Below are 13,794 nucleotides of genomic sequence, written 5' to 3' on the forward strand. Positions count from 1 at the left end.
TTTAGTTTACAGGAGTCAGACACTGGAGGATCAGGATCCGGGTCTGGTGACAGCAAACAGTGCGGCTCATGTCAGCAGGGTGAGGACGATCCTGGACAGTTTTACAATGGGGAGGAGGGAGCTGCAGCTGCACGTATAGCAGAAGATTGCTCCACAGGATCCCAGAACTGACTATATTACTTATTTTCAGGACGATTATTGTAAGTTGGGTCTAAAGTAAGAGAATCTGAAGATCTAGAGTAAGAAATCCATGATTAAAGGGAACGTGATGGCTGCTGCGGCCCCCGATCTATGTATCCGGCACCGACTGTGATGTCAGTCCTGTATGTCTGACTGACGCCCTGCATCTACAGACAAAAAATACTCTAAAAGCCGCTGGTGACACGGCACGAGGCAGACAATCAGAAGGACAGGTCCCTGATGGCTTCTCCCTGCCCGCCGCTCTGGAGTGACCGGTCCCTGCGAGTGTACAGGTACAGACCAGTCAGTGATGTTCTCGCCTGAATCTCCGTCCCAAGCCGCCAGCTCCTGATACAGGCAGCCCAGGGTTCGGGAGCTTGTACCGGCCGCCAGGTTCACTTTAAAGAGAAGAAAGCAGCAACTAATAGCGGTATCGAGTTCTAACATAACAGTGAGGCCGAGCCCTGGAGGCTGTAAGTCCATGTATGTAGAGGATGGCAGCGTCTCCCAGGTCCAGTAATAGCAGCCGGCGCTGCTCATTGTGTACAGGACATGTCGTACTGCTCTGTGGTCTGGAGAGGCGCTATCCCACAGGAAAGCAATGCCTGCACCAGCGACATGTCCATACCGGCGTCTTCCATCCTACTGCACATGTTTCTGATGGCCAAGATCACTGGAATTGTATAGGGAGTGTAGAATCAAGTTACAACAGCTCAGGAAGGATCACTGCGAGAAATGTGATTGTGATACTATTATTTTACTCCAATATGAACATGTAATCAGTCATCTGACCACTAGATGGCAGCAAGAAACCAGCTAATGTAGCATGCAGCAATTCTCATAATGACCACATGGAGGCAGCACAGAACCTGTGATTGTGATCTCCCTGTGGATTCATCACTGGGGTCAATAACTCAAGAACGATCTAGATCCCGTCTGATCCCTAATGGCTCCAGAATCTCATCTGCAGGACGAGGCCGGCGGTCACCGAATATCTGCTGGAAGCCAAAAATAAAGAGAATGATCTCACCAGTAATATTTAATAATTATGAAATAATTATTTGTAACTTTGTAGCCACCGAGGAGCGCACATCTGTAATCTGTGTTCTCAGTGTATTCTTCACCCCTTGACAGGGCCGGACTGGGACTAAAATTCCGCCCTGGCATTTGAAGGTACACAGGCCCACTTGTCACATGGTGACTGTATAATATCTTTGTACACTTGTAGGTTACAAGAAGTGAGGGGAGTGCAACACGACTATAGAACATATAATCACAGCTGTATCCAGCATTACAGCTCAGTCCTATGTATTGCTTTTAGTTGCAGGACCAAGAAATGCCGCTACTTTACCTACATAACTGGATCTCGTAGATAACGAAGGGATTGTGGAACCTCATTCTGATGCTCCATACACTTTGCCTACAGCCACTTTTGGTTCCGCTGCGCAGCACGAGACCCGGTGACTCTGAAGAGCGGTGACATCAGTAACGTCACCGCTCTTCAGATATTCCGGGTCTTGCGCTGAGCTCGGCGACTGTGAAGAGCGGTATTGTTACTACCATCACCGCTCTTCAGAGTCGCTGGGTCTCGCCAGGTCTGGGCTAGTAGTGGGGGTGTCTGATAGACACCTCTCCATTACTTACACCAGGGATTGATAGCAGCTGACATTACACAGCTGACATCAACCCTAAAAGTCATTACACATACCAGAATTAAATGCTCTCGCGGCTGGGAAAAGCAGTAGAGTTAGCGCTATTCCCAGGCGCCGGGTGCTAACTACAACTGTCATCATCCTTGCCTGGTCTCCCTGCGAAGCATTTCTGCTGTATTTACATGCGCTGATCTCAGGCCACTAAACGAGTGTGATCGACAATACTGAAGTCATTCGCTTGTTTCCCGGCCTCTTTACACCAACTGAGAAAGAATGAAGGGAACAGAACAATCACTATTAGATCAATCTGTCCCCATACAGTATCATGTTATCAGCAGCACATCTACAGTTTACACCGGCGATGTGCTGCTGAGAACAAGGATTTCTGTTCCCCCATAAACAATCCAATCACTCGATGAATAGGCAGCATTTTGCTTGTTTAATATAATACACCCCATAGTCCTCCATATATTATAATGTGCACCTCAGTCCTCCATATAGTATAATACACTCCTCAGTCCTCCATATAGTATAATACACTCCTCAGTCCTCCATATAGTATAATACACTCCTCAGTCCTCAGTATAGTATAATACACTCCTCATAGACTTCCATATAGTATAATACACTCCTCAGTCCTCCATATAGTATAATCTACTGCCACAGTCCTCCAAATAGTATAATACACTCCTCATAGTGCTCCATATAGTATAATACACTCCTCAGTCCTCCATATAGTATTATACACTCCTCAGTCCTCTATATAGTATAATACACTCCTCAGTCCTCCATATAGTATAATACACTCCTCATAGTCCTCCATATAGTATAATACACACCTCATAGTCCTCCATATATTAAAATACACTGTAATTCCTCCATATAGTATAATGTACTGCCACAGTCCTCTATATAGTATAATACACTCCTCAGTTCTCCGAGATATAGTATAATACACTCCTCAGTCCTCTATATAGTATATACACTCCTCAGTTCTCCGAGATATAGTATAATACACTCCTTAGTCCTGTATATAGCATAATACACTCCTCAGTCCTCCATATAGTATAATACACTCCTCATAGTCCTCCATATATTATAATACACTCCTCAGTCCTCCGTATAGTATAATACACTCCTCATAATGCTCCATAGTATAATGCACCCCATAGTTCTTCATATAGTATAATGTATTCCCCATAATCCTCGATACAGTATAATGCAGCCCACATATAGTATTATGATGTCTACCCATTACTTACACCAGGGATTGATAGCAGCTGACATTACACAGCTGACATCAACCCTAAAAGTCATTACACATACCAGAATTAAATGCTCTCGCGGCTGGGAAAAGCAGTAGAGTTAGCGCTATTCCCAGGCGCCGGGTGCTAACTACAACTGTCATCATCCTTGCCTGGTCTCCCTGCGAAGCATTTCTGCTGTATTTGCATGCGCTGATCTCAGGCCACTAAACGAGTGTGATCGACAATACTGAAGTCATTCGCTTGTTTCCCGGCCTCTTTACACCAACTGAGAAAGAATGAAGGGAACAGAACAATCACTATTAGATCAATCTGTCCCCATACAGTATCATGTTATCAGCAGCACATCTACAGTTTACACCGGCGATGTGCTGCTGAGAACAAGGATTTCTGTTCCCCCATAAACAATCCAATCACTCGATGAATAGGCAGCATTTTGCTTGTTTAATATAATACACCCCATAGTCCTCCATATATTATAATGTGCACCTCAGTCCTCCATATAGTATAATACACTCCTCAGTCCTCCGTATAGTATAATATACTCCTCAGTCCTCCATATAGTATAATACACTCCTCAGTCCTCAGTATAGTATAATACACTCCTCATAGACCTCCATATAGTATAATACACTCCTCAGTCCTCCATATAGTATAATCTACTGCCACAGTCCTCCAAATAGTATAATACACTCCTCATAGTGCTCCATATAGTATAATACACTCCTCAGTCCTCCATATAGTATTATACACTCCTCATAGTCCTCCATAAAGTATAATATACTCCTCAGTCCTCCATATAGTATAATACACTCCTCATAGTCCTCCATATAGTATAATACACTCCTCAGTCCTTCATATAGTATAATACACTCCTCAGTCCTTCATATAGTATAATACACTCCTCATAGTCCTCCATATATTAAAATACACTGCAATTCCTCCGTATAGTATAATGTACTGCCACAGTCCTCCATATAGTATAATACACTCCTCAGTTCTCCGAGATATAGTATAATACACTCCTCAGTCCTCTATATAGTATAATACACTCCTCAGTCCTCCATATAGTATAATACACTCCTCAGTCCTCCATATAGTATAATACACACCTCATAGTCCTCCATATATTAAAATACACTGTAATTCCTCCATATAGTATAATGTACTGCCACAGTCCTCTATATAGTATAATACACTCCTCAGTTCTCCGAGATATAGTATAATACACTCCTCAGTCCTCTATATAGTATATACACTCCTCAGTTCTCCGAGATATAGTATAATACACTCCTTAGTCCTGTATATAGCATAATACACTCCTCAGTCCTCCATATAGTATAATACACTCCTCATAGTCCTCCATATATTATAATACACTCCTCAGTCCTCCGTATAGTATAATACACTCCTCATAATGCTCCATAGTATAATGCACCCCATAGTTCTTCATATAGTATAATGTATTCCCCATAATCCTCGATACAGTATAATGCAGCCCACATATAGTATTATGATGTCTACCCAGAGTATAATGCAGCCACCCCACAGAATATACTGTAGCCCCGAGTATAATGTAACCCCCCAGAGAATATAATGCAGCCCCCTCATATGGTATAATGCAGCCCCTGCATATATAATATATGGTAGCCCCCTCATAGAGCATAATGCAGCTCCCCATAGAATATAATGTAGCCCATCCATAGAATACAATGCAGCCCTCCTCATATAGTATAATTCAGCTCCCCATAGAAAATAATAAATTTAATACATAGAATACATTTAATATAGAACATAATACATCCTACCTCCCCATAGAATATAATGTAGCCCCATAAAAGAGTATGATGCAATCCTCCGTCATAGAATGTAATACAGCCCCCCATAGAATATAATACAGCCCATCATAGAATGCAATACAGCCCACCATAGAATGTAATGCAGCCCACCATAGAATGTAATACAGCCCCCCATAGAATGTAATACAGCCCCCCATAGAAAGTAATACAGCCCCCCACAGAATGTAATACAGCCCCCATAGAATATAATACAACCCCCCATAGAATATAATACAGCCCCCATAGAATGTAATACAGCCCCCCATAGAATGTAATACAGCCCCCCATAGAATGTAATACAGCCCCCCCCCCATAGAATGTAATACAGCCCCCCATAGAATGTAATACAGTCCCCCATAGAATGTAATACAACCCCCCATAGAATGTAATACAGACACCATAGAATATAATACAACCCCCATAGAATATAATACAACCCCCCATAGAATGTAATACAGCCCCCCATAGAATATAATACAACCCCCCATAGAATGTAATACAACCCCCCATAGAATGTAATACAGCCGCCATAGAATGTAATACAGCCCCCATAGAATGTAATACAGCACAGCCCCCATAGAATGTAATACAGCCCCCATAGAATGTAATACAGCACAGCCCCCATAGAATATAATACAGCCCCCCATAGAATGTAATACATCCCTCCATAGAATATAATACAACCCCCCATAGAATGTAATACAGCCCCCCATAGAATGTAATACAGCCGCCATAGAATGTAATACAGCCCCCATAGAATGTAATACAGCACAGCCCCCATAGAATGTAATACAGCCCCCATAGAATGTAATACAGCACAGCCCCCCACAGAATATAATACAGCCCCCCATAGAATGTAATACATCCCCCCATAGAATATAATACAACCCCCCATAGAATGTAATACAGCCCCCCATAGAATGTAATACAGCCCCCCATAGAATGTAATACAACCCCCCATAGAATGTAATGCAGTCCCCCTTAGAATGTAATACAGCCCCACATAGAATGTAATACAGCCCCCTATAGAATGTAATACAGCACAGTCCCCATAGAATGTAATACAGCCCCCCATAGAATATAATACAGCCCCCCATAGAATGTAATACAACCCCCCATAGAATGTAATACAGCCCCCCATAGAATGTAATACAGCACAGTCCCCATAGAATGTAATACAGCCCCCCATAGAATATAATACAGCCCCCCATAGAATGTAATACAACCCCCCATAGAATGTAATACAGCCCCCCATAGAATGTAATACAGCCCTCCATAGAATGTAATACAGCCCCCCATAGAATGTAATACAGCACAGCCCCCATAGAATGTAATACAGCCGCCATAGAATGTAATACATCCCCCCATAGAATGTAATGCAGCCCCCCATAGAATGTAATACAGCCCCACATAGAATGTAATACAACCCCCCATAGAATGTAATGCAGCCCCCCATAGAATGTAATACAGCCCCACATAGAATGTAATACAGCCCCCATAGAATATAATACAGCCCCCCATAGAATGTAATACAGCACAGTCCCCATAGAATGTAATACAGCCCCCCATAGAATATAATACAGCCCCCCATAGAATGTAATACAACCCCCCATAGAATGTAATGCAGCCCCCATAGAATGTAATACAGCCCCCCATAGAATGTAATACAGCCCCACATAGAATGTAATACAGCCCCCCATAGAATATAATACAGCCCCCCATAGAATGTAATACAACCCCCCATAGAATGTAATGCAGCCCCCCATAGAATGTAATACATCCCCCATAGAATATAATACAACCCCCCATAGAATGTAATGCAGCCCCCCATAGAATGTAATACAGACCCCCATAGAATGTAATACAACCCCCCATAGAATGTAATGCAGCCCCCATAGAATGTAATACAGTCCCCCATAGAATATAATACAACCCCCCATAGAATGTAATACAGCCCCCCATAGAATATAATACAACCCCCCATAGAATGTAATACAGCCCCCATAGAATATAATACAGCCCCCATAGAATGTAATACAGCCCCCCATAGAATGTAATACAGCCCCCATAGAATATAATACAACCCCCCATAGAATGTAATACAGCCCCCATAGAATATAATACAGCCCCCCATAGAATGTAATACAGCACAGTCCCCATAGAATGTAATACAGCCCCCCATAGAATATAATACAGCCCCCCATAGAATGTAATACAACCCCCCATAGAATGTAATGCAGCCCCCATAGAATGTAATACAGCCCCACATAGAATGTAATACAGCCCCCCACAGAATATAATACAGCCCCCCATAGAATGTAATACAACCCCCCATAGAATGTAATGCAGCCCCCATAGAATGTAATACAGCCCCCCATAGAATGTAATACAGCCCCACATAGAATGTAATACAGCCCCCCATAGAATGTAATACAGCCCCACATAGAATGTAATACATCCCCCCATAGAATATAATACAACCCCCCATAGAATGTAATACAGCCCCCATAGAATATAATACAGCCCCCCATAGAATGTAATACATCCCCCCCATAGAATGTAATACAGCACAGCCCCCATAGAATGTAATGCAGCCCCCCATAGAATGTAATACAGCCCCACATAGAATGTAATACAGCCCCCCCTAGAATGTAATACAGCCCCCCATAGAATGTAATGCAGCCCCCATAGAATATAATACAGCCCCCCATAGAATGTAATACATCCCCCCCATAGAATGTAATACAGCACAGTCCCCATAGAATGTAATACAGCCCCCCATAGAATGTAATACAACCCCCCATAGAATGTAATACAGCCCCACATAGAATGTAATACAGCCCCCCCTAGAATGTAATACAGCCCCCCATAGAATGTAATGCAGCCCCCATAGAATATAATACAGCCCCCCATAGAATATAATACATCCCCCCCATAGAATGTAATACAGCACAGTCCCCATAGAATGTAATACAGCCCCCCATAGAATGTAATACAACCCCCCATAGAATGTAATACAGCCCCACATAGAATGTAATACAGCCCCCCATAGAATGTAATACAGCCCCCCATAGAATGTAATGCAGCCCCCATAGAATATAATACAGCCCCCCATAGAATGTAATACATCCCCCCCATAGAATGTAATACAGCACAGTCCCCATAGAATGTAATACAGCCCCCCATAGAATGTAATACAACCCCCCCAATAGCCCACAATCCAGTTATCACTCATTGATATATTAAAAAACCACACTCTCCTCACCTTTCCTCGTGCCCCGCGCTGCTCCTGGCTCTGATCTCAGCGGCTGCAGTCTGCCCGGTCACACAGCAGGTACATGATGATATGACGTCATCGCCCACCCACAGTGTCAGAGGCAGCGGGGAATGATGGGAGAGGGAGCGACAGCGGACGCTCTCTCCTCCATCACTGCATTCAACTGTACCGGCGTGATAGTGCCCGATGGCCTGTCCGACCCTACCCCTAGATGTGGTCAGTGTAAAACCTGCTGGGAGCGGCAGAGAAGAGTCACATATTACTGTACTGTCCTATTATTTGTATCATGGTGGTTGCATAATATAGATACTTTATAGTTTATCCTTTACTTAGTATTCTGGAAAAAGTGACAATAAATCACTTATATCTGCTGTGTGATCAGAGTACAGGCGACATCATCAATTACGGATATCCACAGTGCCCCCATAATAACAGTGATATCCACAGTGCCCCCATAATAACAGTGATATCCACAGTGCCCCCATAATAGCAGCGATATCCACAGTGCCCCATAATAACAGTGATATCCACAGTGCCCCCATAATAACAATGATATCCACAGTGCCCCCATAATAACAGTGATATCCACAGTGCCCCCATAATAACAGTGATATCCACAGTGTCCCATAATAACAGTGATATCCACAGTGCCCCCATAATAACAGTGATATCCACAGTGTCCCATAATAACAGTGATATCCACAGTGCCCCCATAATAACAATGATATCCACAGTGCCCCCATAATAACAGTGATATCCACAGTGCCCCCATAATAACAGTGATATCCACAGTGTCCCCATAATAACAGTGATATCCACAGTGCCCCATAATAACAGCGATATCCACAGTGCCCCCATAATAACAGTGATCCACAGTGCCCCCATAATAACAGTGATATCCACAGTGCCCCCATAATAACAGTGATATCCACAGTGCCCCCATAATAACAGTGATATCCACAGTGTCCCATAATAACAGTGATATCCACAGTGCCCCCATAATAACAATGATATCCACAGTGCCCCCATAATAACAGTGATATCCACAGTGCCCCCATAATAACAGTGATATCCACAGTGTCCCCATAATAACAGTGATATCCACAGTGCCCCCATAATAACAGCGATATCCACAGTGCCCCCATAATAACAGTGATCCACAGTGCCCCCATAATAACAGTGATATCCACAGTGCCCCATAATAACAGTGATATCCACAGTGCCCCCATAATAACAGTGATATCCACAGTGCCCCCATAACTGTTGCAGGTGTATTGTGGAGCCCTGTGTAGTTTCATGTATTTTTCTGTGTTTGTTTCTCAGGCACCGACGGATCCTCCTAAGACGAAGCCGGACCCTGTGACGTCAGAGACGGTGGTATTCTGGGGGCTGCGCCTCTGGCAGGTCATTGGGGTCTTCTCCATCTTCGTTTTGGCCGTCAGTAAGTCTCATCCTCGCTCTTCTCTGATCTGCTGATCGCTGACACGTTGCTCTGCAGCCTCTTCTGATGGTCTTGTTGCGGGGGGATCACCTCGGACCTCCATGCTCTTTGTAGAGTAGACTCCCATATACAGGACAGGGGCGCTGGAGCTCGGGTCTGACCTGCTGTTACACCCTGAACTATCCTCTAGTTACATCCAGAGCTGCAGTCACAAGTCTTCTTTCACACCTGTAGAGATTTGTACTCACTCGGCTGTGGTCGGCACAGGACGCGGTGCGGCTGCAATGTCCAGGCTGGATTATTCAAACTTCATAAACTGCTCAGGAGGATAGCAAAGAAAAGCACGGTCTGTACCGGCCCAAGGTGAAAACACAAAGTAAAAATCTACACTTTATAGCGGGTCCTCACGCTCAGGATAGTGTCTGGGTCTTTAGGCCTTAGCACTGACCAACACAGGAGATCCACACATCTCCAGACACTGAGTGAGAAACTCGGCCTCCATCTTATCTGCCAAACCAGGGGTGGGGATGTGTGAGCCATCATTCCCACCCATCTCTGCTGACCGCTCATAAAACCCGGCCCTGGACTGGCCTGGGCTGATAACGCTGTCAGCACTATATGTGCTGGAGCATGCTTCCGAGCTCACATCACCACAGCTAATAGCCGCGATGACACATAGCTCCCCTCAAGGACCCGTCCAGTGGCCATCTTACACACCATAAACTATATTCCAGTTACATCCAGAGCTGAAATCACAAGCCTGCTATTACACCCCGTACTTCACTCCAGTTACATCCAGAGCTGAAATCACAAGCCTGCTATTACAACCTGTACTTCACTCCAGTTACATCCAGAGCTGAAATCACAAGCCTGCTATTACAACCTGTACTTCACTCCAGTTACATCCAGAGCTGAAATCACAAGCCTATTACACCCTGTACTTCACTCCAGTTACATCCAGAGCTGAAATCACAAGCCTGCTATTACACCCTGTACTTCACTCCAGTTACATCCAGAGCTGAAATCACAAGCCTGCTATTACACCCTGTACTTTACTCCAGTTACATCCAGAGCTGAAATCACAAGCCTGCTATTACACCCTGTATTTCACTTCAGTTACATCCAGAGCTGAAATCACAAGCCTGCTATTACACCCTGTACTTCACTCCAGTTACATCCAGAGCTGAAATCACAAGCCTGCTATTACACCCTGTACTTCACTCCAGTTACATCCAGAGCTGAAATCACAAGCCTGCTATTACACCCTGTACTTTACTCCAGTTACATCCAGAGCTGAAATCACAAGCCTGCTATTACACCCTGTATTTCACTCCAGTTACATCCAGAGCTGAAATCACAAGCCTGCTATTACACCCTGTACTATATACTCCAGTTACATTCAGAGCTGCAAAAACAATTTTGTTGATAAATTACATTCAACTCCAGTCATGTCCAGAGCTGTAATCACAATTCTGCTGTTATGTATAAATCTCTAGTCACTTCCAGAGCTGCATGCATACGCCCTGTGCCAGCAGTGACTCCTCCTTCCATGATGCCAACACTGCACCACATTACCCAGCATGCCCTGTTCCTGACTGTGTGTTCTGTATGGGCTTTGTATACTTGTAATGGGGGCACATTTATATCCGTCATCTGCAGCCTATAACTCCCAGCGGCTGGGAAACTACAACTCCCAACATCTACAGTCTGCAGATCACTGGTGAGGAGGCAGGTATAGAACTGAGCATTAGACGTGTTTATGTAAAGGAAAAGGAAACAATGTAATCATCTGGATACAAAGTAACCAATAACTACAAACCTTCTTTTCTCTTTTCCTCTTTCCTTTCTTCTACTCTGTCCATTGTTGTCTCTTCTGTTCTCTTCTCTCATCCTCTGTTCTCTTCTTTTTTTCCTTTTCTTCTCCTCCTTTCTCCTTCTTCCTTATCATTTTCTCCTTCCTCTACTCTTTTTCTCCTTCTTCCTCCTCTTCTTTTTATTTTTCTTCCTCCTCTTCTCTTTTTCTTTTTCTCCTTCCTCTTCTTTTTCTTTTTTCTTGTTCTTCTTCTTCATCTTCTCCATTCCCTCTTCCCCTTCCTCCTTCTTTTACCTCTTCCCTTTTTCCTCTTCTTCATTCCCTCTTCCGCTCCCCTCTTCCGTCTTCCTTCTTCTTCCTCTTCCTTCCCTCTTCCATCTTCCCTCTTCCTTCTTCCCTCTTTCTTGTTCCTTCTTCCTCTTCCTTCCGTCTTCCTTCTTCCCTCTTCCTTCTTCTTTCTCTTCCCCTTCCCTCTTCCTTCTTCTTTCTCTTCCTTCTTCCCTCTATCCTCTTCTTCTTCCTCTTCCTTCTTCCTCTTCCTTTTTCTTTCTCTTCCTTCTTCCCTCTATCCTCTTCTTCTTCCTTCTTCCTCTTCCTTCTTCTTTCTCTTCCTTCTTTCCTCTTCCCTCTATCCCCTTCTTCTTCTTCCTCTTCCTTCTTCCCTCCTGTGAAGTCATAACTCTCTGCTGCATCTTCAAATGTCGGATTCCCAGGACCAAGAAAGAGATTGAAGCTCGTTATGCGCAGCGTCAGGCAGGGAAGGAGTACGCCGACAAGCTGGAGTCTGTTCCTCCATTAAATGAGCTGACGGAAATCCCCGGAGGTAGGTTCTAATGAAGAATTAATAACCAGCAATGTACACAGGTAAAGAGGGCACCAATAACATGGTGGAGGAGGGGAGAGGGGTGTCTGAGGTGGGGAGCCAGTACTGCGCACATTTCTCCAAGGTGTCCAAGGAGCTGTTTTTCCACATGACATTTCCAGGCTGCATATTCCTCGTGCTACTGTGAGCAGCCTGTGTGGCCTAAACCTGCTCCCGTGGCTGCAGCGTCTCCGGACTTGTCTCCATTGAGCACATTGGGGACGTCATTGGTCAGTGATTACACAGGAGCTGCTGGCAGCGGATCCTGATGATTTGTACAATCAGTGGCACAACCTTCCTCAGATGACCATTAATAACCTCAGTGATAGCAGCCGAGGCCGGAGGAGCCGGGATTTCTGCATGAGGCCGGAGGTGCCGGGATTTCTGCACGAGGCTGGAGGCGCCGGGATTTCTGCACGAGGACGGAGGTGCCGGGATTTCTGCACGAGGCCGGAGGTGCCGGGATTTCTGCACGAGGCCGGAGGAGCCGTGATTTCTGCACGAGGCTGGAGGCGCCGGGATTTCTGCACGAGGCCGGAGGAGCCGGGATTTCTGCACGAGGCCGGAGGTGCCGGGATTTCTGCACGAGGCCGGAGGCGCCGGGATTTCTGCACGAGGCCGGAGGTGCCGTGATTTCTGCACGAGGCCGGAGGAGCCGTGATTTCTGCACAAGGCCGGAGGTGCCAGGATTTCTGCACAAGGCCGGAGGCGCCGGGATTTCTGCACGAGGCCGGAGGCGCCGGGATTTCTGCACGAGGCTGGAGGCGCCGGGATTTCTGCACGAGGCCGGAGGCGCCGGGATTTCTGCACGAGGCTGGAGGCGCCGGGATTTCTGCACGAGGCCGGAGGCGCCGGGATTTCTGCACGAGGCTGGAGGCGCGGGGATTTCTGCACGAGGCTGGGAGCCGGGATTTCTGCATGAGGCCGGAGGCGCCGGGATTTCTGCACGAGGCCGGAGGAGCCGTGATTTCTGCACGAGGCCGGAGGTGCCGTGATTTCTGCACGAGGCTGGAGGCGCCGGGATTTCTGCACGAGGCTGGAGGCGCCGGGATTTCTGCACGAGGCTGGAGGCGCCGGGATTTCTGCACGAGGCCGGAGGTGCCGGGATTTCTGCACGAGGCCGGAGGTGCCGGGATTTCTGCACGAGGCCGGAGGCGCCGGGATTTCTGCACGAGGCCGGAGGAGCCGGGATTTCTGCACGAGGCTGGAGGTGCCGGGATTTCTGCACGAGGCCGGAGGTGCCGGGATTTCTGCATGAGGCTCAGACTCCAGACTGGAGAATCCAGAGATTTTGATAATCTAGTTTCTATTTTTCATCCTTTACAGTTGGTGAAGTCTCCGTCCTGGGGTTTGCATCGTTCTCCACTTCTCCTTTGTGGAGTTGTAACTTCCATGTAGAGAAGTACATGCTGCACAGTAGACTGCTTCTCCAGCCTGCGTAGACTTGTATATTGTCTGCTGTACAG

The 13,794-nt window shown here is 45.8% G+C and overlaps 1 protein-coding gene across 3 annotated transcripts in view; it reads left to right on the forward strand.

Annotated features, from left to right (window-relative positions):
• Positions 1-13,794, forward strand: part of TMIE (transmembrane inner ear) — a 112,711-nt gene that overhangs the window by 35,170 nt on the left and 63,747 nt on the right. For all 3 annotated transcript variants that reach the window (XM_077271756.1, XM_077271758.1, XM_077271757.1), the window contains exons 2-3: positions 9,536-9,653; positions 12,140-12,289. In XM_077271756.1, the coding sequence (XP_077127871.1) occupies positions 9,536-9,653; positions 12,140-12,289 (268 nt within the window). The remainder of the gene's footprint in view (positions 1-9,535; positions 9,654-12,139; positions 12,290-13,794) is intronic.

This window comes from Ranitomeya variabilis, chromosome 6 (genome assembly GCF_051348905.1).
Source record: "Ranitomeya variabilis isolate aRanVar5 chromosome 6, aRanVar5.hap1, whole genome shotgun sequence".
Lineage (NCBI taxonomy): Eukaryota > Metazoa > Chordata > Amphibia > Anura > Dendrobatidae > Ranitomeya > Ranitomeya variabilis.